The sequence below is a fragment of the Trichoderma reesei genome (genome assembly GCF_000167675.1).
Source record: "Trichoderma reesei QM6a unplaced genomic scaffold TRIREscaffold_4, whole genome shotgun sequence".
In the NCBI taxonomy this organism is placed as follows: Eukaryota; Fungi; Ascomycota; class Sordariomycetes; order Hypocreales; family Hypocreaceae; genus Trichoderma; species Trichoderma reesei.
The window spans coordinates 640,214-646,213 of NW_006711151.1; the positions used below are offsets into that span (position 1 = coordinate 640,214).

Consider the following 6,000-nt stretch of genomic DNA (forward strand, 5'->3'; position numbering starts at 1 on the left):
AGTTGAGGGCGGATGAGGAAGAGGAGGAAGAGGAGGAAGAGGCGGAAGAAGGAGGGGGGGGGGGGGGGGGGGGGAGGAGAAGGTAAAAGAAGAGAACAGGAGGAATAATACTATTAATCAAAGACTGAGAAGAAGAAGATCATCAAGAGAGCTTGTAGACAGAATGACAACTTTGCCTAGTGGGGGAGGGCGAGGAGGAGGTGCCCTGATCCAAGCCCTGACTAGACCGGTGTGGCAGCAGAGGGGGAAATATTACTCTCTCTAGCTACTTACCAAGAGGAACTCCAGCTCAAGGGAATCTTGGGCCAAACATCAACGGCCAAGGGAAGAGGAGAAGCAGGTAGCCTCATAGTGTTACTAGCGGTTGGGCAGATTCTGTGTGCGTCCGGCTCTGTTGGCCTACCAGAGAGGCTCTCGGAAGCGAACAGAACAAGCTCGACCTGCGTCAAGCCCTGCAAGGGCATCAGCTAACAGTGCAGCTATGACGAAGGGCAAAAGTTTGGTTGGGGAAGCAGAAGAGAGAGAGAGTGTGTGTGTGTGTGTGTCACAAGGTGGTTGTCGTACAACAATGTCTTGATGAGGCGGCAGCTTCAAGGTTGGAACTGGAGGAACATGAGTTTGGTGCAAGGTCAGTCTTCTTATAAGTGACCCAAGTCTGTTGCTGTCGAAATAAGAGTATCAGCCAGGGTAAGGTAAGGTATGCTTCAAGAATACTAATCAGATCAGTTCAAGGCATCATGTCATTCTCTGTCGATTCTAGAAAAGGCAGCCCTGCAGGAAACAGTGACTTGCGTCTGCGATTCCTTCATCCTGCATTTCGGGTCTCCATCAACCAACCAATCATATAGCCAGCGCCCCTCGCTTTCAACCCCACCACGGTGTGCGCATGTCATTCTACTTTATTTTTTCCCTTGACAGCTTCTGGGGTCGCTTGACTACTACCTACGATGGGCAGCTACTAAACCCTGCGATGACCTGCAGACTTGCCTCGCAGCGGCTGTCTCGTCCATCTGTACGATCTCGTATAGATACATCGTACCTTGCTTAGTTGCAGCAGCGGGATCCTCTTATCTTATCTGGAATTTGCGCCCAAGCCACCGACTCCAAATCTTCAACTCTGCTTGTTGTTCTACTACTATTATCATCATCAGCTCCTCCTCCTCCTCCTCCTCCTCCCTCATATCATCAATACCAAACCCCCCTCCCCCAGCCGCCATGACGGCCACCGCCGAAGAGGCCGCGGCGCCGCATGAATTCCCCCTCCCCAAGATCCTCACCAACCCCGCGTCGACCCCGCCAACCCTCATCACCCAAGGCGCCGAAGGCCGCCTCTACAAGACGACATACCTGCTCCCCGACATCCCCTGCGCCCTCAAATATCGACCGCCCAAGCCCTGGCGGCACCCGGTCCTCGACCAGCGCCTGACCAAGCACCGCATCCTCTCCGAAGCCCGCATCCTCTCCAAGTGCCGCCGCGATGGCCTCCGCGTGCCCGACGTGTACGCCCTCGACGAGGCGGCGGGCTGGCTGATGCTGGAATGGGTGCAGGGCACGCCCGTGCGCATCAACATCAACCAGCGGCTGGGCAGCAGGACGGAGGGCATCGAGGACGACGACGAGCTCAAGGACCTGATGCGGAGGATTGGCGCCGCGGTGGGCAAGATGCATAGCATTGGCGTGATCCACGGCGACCTGACAACGAGCAACATGATGCTCAAGCCCCCCGCGCAACAACAACAGACCACCGATGGTGCGACCGGACTCGAGGGCGAGATCGTCATCATCGACCTGGGGCTTGCCAGCGGCGGGGTTCACGACGAGGACCGCGCGGTGGACTTGTACGTTCTTGAGCGGGCCTTTGGAAGCACGCATCCCCGCGCCGAGTGCATCTTTGGCGAGGTTCTGGACGCATATAGACAGTCATATAAGCAGGCTGGTGTGGCGCTCAAGAAACTAGAAGACGTGAGGATGAGGGGCCGCAAGAGGAGCATGCTTGGCTAAAAAGCGTGGACATGGAGTGACAAAAGGAAGAGCAGAGACGGGAGGTAGCATGAAGATTTGGAAAGCAAATGTCTTTCTTGTCATTTTTCCCCCTTCTCGGTAACCCAGAGAGAGAGATGGAGAGCATGCTTGGTGATATAGACAGCTCCCGGTAAATGATGCCCGCTATTATGATATCCATATGGACAGAAACCAGATCAAACAAAATCCAAGTATATCGCTTTTAGTTTTTACAAAAGAAACAAAATATCCAAGAACCCTTCTCTCTCCCCCCTCTCCCCTCTCCCCCCCGCTGACCCTTTCAAGCAAGTTCAGCTCCCGCAAAGTAGCCCTTGTTCTCAATGACGCCGCGATCCTTGACAAGCGCGACATAGCGAACCACCCACTGCGGCGTGAGCTCGCCCTCGAGCCCGGCGCCGCCGTGGACGGGATCCGCCAGCACGCCCGCGCCCCTGGGCCCGTGGCCGAGCAGCTCGCGCAGCGTCCCCCGGGGCAGGATGTCGGTGCAGTCGGTGTGGACGTGCAGCTCGACGCCCTCGTCCTCGGCGAGGCGCTTGAGCGGGGCGGGCACGTTGCAGCAGTCGCGCAGGTTGACCTGGTCGACGGCCGGGCGGACGCGGGCGCGCTCGAGGAACGCGCGCAGCTTCTCGCTGCCGAACTCGGCGACGCCCAGGCGCTTGGCCAGGCCGGCGGCGTGCAGGTCCTCAAAGACGCGCCACGAGGCCAGCTCGGCCTCGAGGTCGCCCTGCTGGGCGTTGATGCGCTCGGCCGCCTTCTCGCAGGTGCCCTCGAAGGACATGCCCGGGAAGGAGACGATGAGCAGGTCGATGGTCTGGACGCCGAGCTCCTTGCGCACCAGGTCGAGCGCCTCGCGCGCGTACTGCTCGCGCTCGGCCACGGGGGCGTCGGGCAGGAGGAACAGCTTGACGGTGATTTCGTAGTCGCGCGGGTCCTCGCGCAGGCCGGCCGCCTGCCAGTCGATCCGGGGGATGTAGAGCGTCTTGTCGTCGCGCTCGGTCCACAGCTCGACGGGGGTCTGAGGGGGCGAAGGGAGGGTGCCGGAGCCGTCGGCCGGGGAGGCGTCGGTCGCAGCATAGTCTAGCCGCGTGGAGTGGATGTTGTCTCGGAGGGCGTTGACGAGCTCGAGGTTCGATTTGGAGTGGCTGCCGCCTTTGCGGATGATGGAGGGGCCTGCGGACATGACATTGCTGCCGTATTCATACTGATATTAGCGAGATGGTGTAAGAGAGAGAGGAAAAGGAGGGAGTAGTAGTCGTTTGTTTCGCGCGGCTCGGCAATGGAGGGATACGAACCCCGTAGACAGAATGATCTTGGTCATTGTGACGGCGATCTGAGGTTCTGTAAAGGTTTGCAACGGGGACTGAAACCTTGATGGACAACTCGAAGAGGAGACAAGAAGAAGAAGAAGAAGAAGAAGAAGAAGAAGAACCGTGCTCTGCTCTATGTTATACCTTATGCGGATCCAGATCCAGAGCACCGACCCGATTCCCCAACCTTTATATTGCGACCAACAACCTTTTTTTTTTTTCCTTCTTCCGCGCTCTTCTCGAGATGCCTAACTAAATGTGATTGTAATCTTCCGTACTATTTATTACTCCAGATGGCGCTTGTGGCGGATGATAAAGGGTATTAGTAATGGGCAGGTTGCCCGGAGTGGATATCAAAGATTCGAGGGTCTTGGGTATAGTAGTAGTAGTAGTCGAAATATTTTTTGCCTGGTTCGTGAGCGTCTTAGTCGTGAGGTGGTTTGCATGTACGTGAGTAGGTAGTAGCAGTATAGGTAGGTTGCGATCCCAGGGACGGGAGGTTCTTGAGCATGTTCGACACCACAATGGCGACATCGGGAGAGGCGCTTGGTTGATGAGGGGGGAAAGGCTGATATATGTGCCGCCCTCCTTGTGGCCGGCGGTTCTTGGTTTGTATGATGATTACATGTGCTTCTGACGTTTGGAATCTCCCCACCTGCTTCAACGTTGATTAGGTACTAGGTAGGGAGGCAGTAGTAGTCGAGTAGTACCTAGTAGTGACTGGCGTCCTACGTTTAATTCTTTTTTGTCCTTCACTTCTTATCCGACAGTGACAAGTCATCTTATTGTTCCGAATCTACCTACTACTAGTAGTATTACCCTCTTCCGAACTATTCATTCCTAGGCGAAAAAAAGACCCCTTCTGGCGGCGTTAATGGAAATGGACTTGTCATGCAAGCAGGGAAAAGCCACGCGGGGTTTGATTTCCCGCGCCTTCAACCCCGATGCTCAAAACAGAAAAGGCTCTGGTTTAGCACCGCTGTCATTTGTCAGGGCGACCGAAGCGGGAGAGGGGCATAAGCGCTGTACCTGTACCTATAGACACTGCTTAAATGTGGCGCTGTACTAAGTACTGACTACCTGATCAGATGTACAGCACCTCCAGTTGTTCTTGTCCAGTGCCAGGCTCTCTCTGTCCAGAAGCACGCGCTACTGCCTCGTCACCGACCTGCAAACCCTCAGCAAGTCCATACCTTACATACACCAGCCTCAACTCTATTCGAACCGCATCTCGTCTCCCGCCTCCAGCATCAGCGGCTCGCGCTCGGTGATGTGAGAGAGAGAGAGCTGTCACAATGGCGATCCAGTGCGTCCACGCTTCTGCTGCCGCGCTCGTCGGAGTCGGACTGACGCTGACTCGCACCTTGTAGCTACTTGATTCTGCTGTCCCGTCAGGGGAAGGTGGTGCGTTGCTCCCCGTTGCTCCCCGTTGCTCCCAGTTGCTCCTATCGCTGTCGACGACCCGACCGATGGCGTTGAGACCTTCGATGTCTTCAATTATCCAAGGTGGCCTGCTGACGCTCTTTTCTTCTCGCCAATAGCGCCTCGCCAAATGGTTCACCACGCTGTCCCCCAAGGACAAGGCCAAGATTGTCAAGGACGTATCACAGCTGGTGCTCGCCCGGAGAACTCGCATGTGCAATTTCTTGGAATATAAAGGTTCGCTGCCGAACGCGCGTTTACATCACGCCGCTGTGTGGCAACAGTAGCTGACGCGCATCCGCCATCATCCAGACACCAAGATTGTATACCGACGATACGCCTCGCTCTTCTTCATCGCCGGCTGCTCATCCGAGGACAACGAGCTCATCACCCTCGAAATCATCCACCGCTACGTCGAGCAGATGGACAAGTACTACGGCAACGTGTGCGAGCTCGACATCATCTTTTCCTTCACAAAGGCTTACTACATCCTCGACGAACTGCTTCTTGCGGGAGAGCTACAGGAGAGCAGCAAGAAGAATGTGCTGCGCTGTATCGGACAGCAGGATTCACTGGAAGACATGGAGGTAAGTGGTGATTTTTATTCTACTTCTGGCATACATATACTTCGTCTTGACTGCTGCATCGCCCGACTTTGGCGCGCCTCCGGCATGATAAATGCGCTCTTTTACTATCTCATTTCGTCGACTGCGGCAATGCGACGTGACACAGCTGACACCGAATACCCTCAAACGCAAAAGGTCGAAGATGAGGTTACCAAACTCATGTAATCACGACAATCACGACGAGATGGCTGCGCATCCGCGCGGTCTTGGACGAGCGATCCGTTCTCGCCGACTGAAATTTGAAAGCCACCCGCAACCAATCACCGCCAACATGCCAAACAATGAAAATATTCCACCCCCCTATCGTCCCCACCAGCTACTTGGAGTCGTGAAGGCGCAAGAGTTGAGATGGATCTGATAGTTAACACCTGGCGTAGCAGGCCGAGCAAATCGCAGAGAAGCTTCGCGAAGTGGGGATCATCTAATACACAAGTCTCAGACAGCTGAGCATCTCTTCGATGGGAAGGGAAGATATCATGTTGGCGAGCAGGGGACACGGAGAGACATGTGGAGCGCTGTGGGAGAGGGAGGAACAATGACGGCTTTTCCTTTTGTGTTTATAGATCTTGGAGGATGGAAAACCATCTTCTCCCATGTCAAGAGAAAGCAGAAGCAACCCGTGG

At 55.4% G+C, this 6,000-nt stretch overlaps 3 protein-coding genes across 3 annotated transcripts; 2 read left to right on the plus strand and 1 right to left on the minus strand.

Annotated features, from left to right (window-relative positions):
* Positions 1-1,215: 1,215 nt before the first annotated feature.
* TRIREDRAFT_58205 (tyrosine protein kinase) lies at positions 1,216-2,001 on the plus strand (the record flags this gene model as incomplete). Its single annotated transcript, XM_006963136.1, has 1 exon — positions 1,216-2,001. The coding sequence occupies one exon, from the start codon at positions 1,216-1,218 to the stop codon at positions 1,999-2,001; it is 786 nt and encodes a 261-aa protein (XP_006963198.1).
* Positions 2,002-2,302: 301 nt separating this feature from the next.
* On the minus strand, positions 2,303-3,350 carry TRIREDRAFT_75838 (aldo/keto reductase; the record flags this gene model as incomplete). The annotated part of the gene is made up of 2 exons (XM_006963321.1): positions 3,315-3,350; positions 2,303-3,209 (listed from the first exon to the last, which is right to left on the minus strand). The coding sequence occupies exons 1-2, from the start codon at positions 3,338-3,340 to the stop codon at positions 2,303-2,305; spliced, it is 933 nt and encodes a 310-aa protein (XP_006963383.1). The 5' UTR covers positions 3,341-3,350.
* Positions 3,351-4,546: 1,196 nt separating this feature from the next.
* TRIREDRAFT_120661 (adaptor protein complex AP-1 small subunit) lies at positions 4,547-5,638 on the plus strand. Its single transcript, XM_006963137.1, has 5 exons — positions 4,547-4,635; positions 4,700-4,733; positions 4,871-4,988; positions 5,064-5,338; positions 5,513-5,638. Exons 1-5 carry the CDS (start codon positions 4,625-4,627, stop codon positions 5,540-5,542), a joined length of 468 nt encoding a protein of 155 aa, XP_006963199.1. The 5' UTR covers positions 4,547-4,624; the 3' UTR covers positions 5,543-5,638.
* Positions 5,639-6,000: the final 362 nt, after the last annotated feature.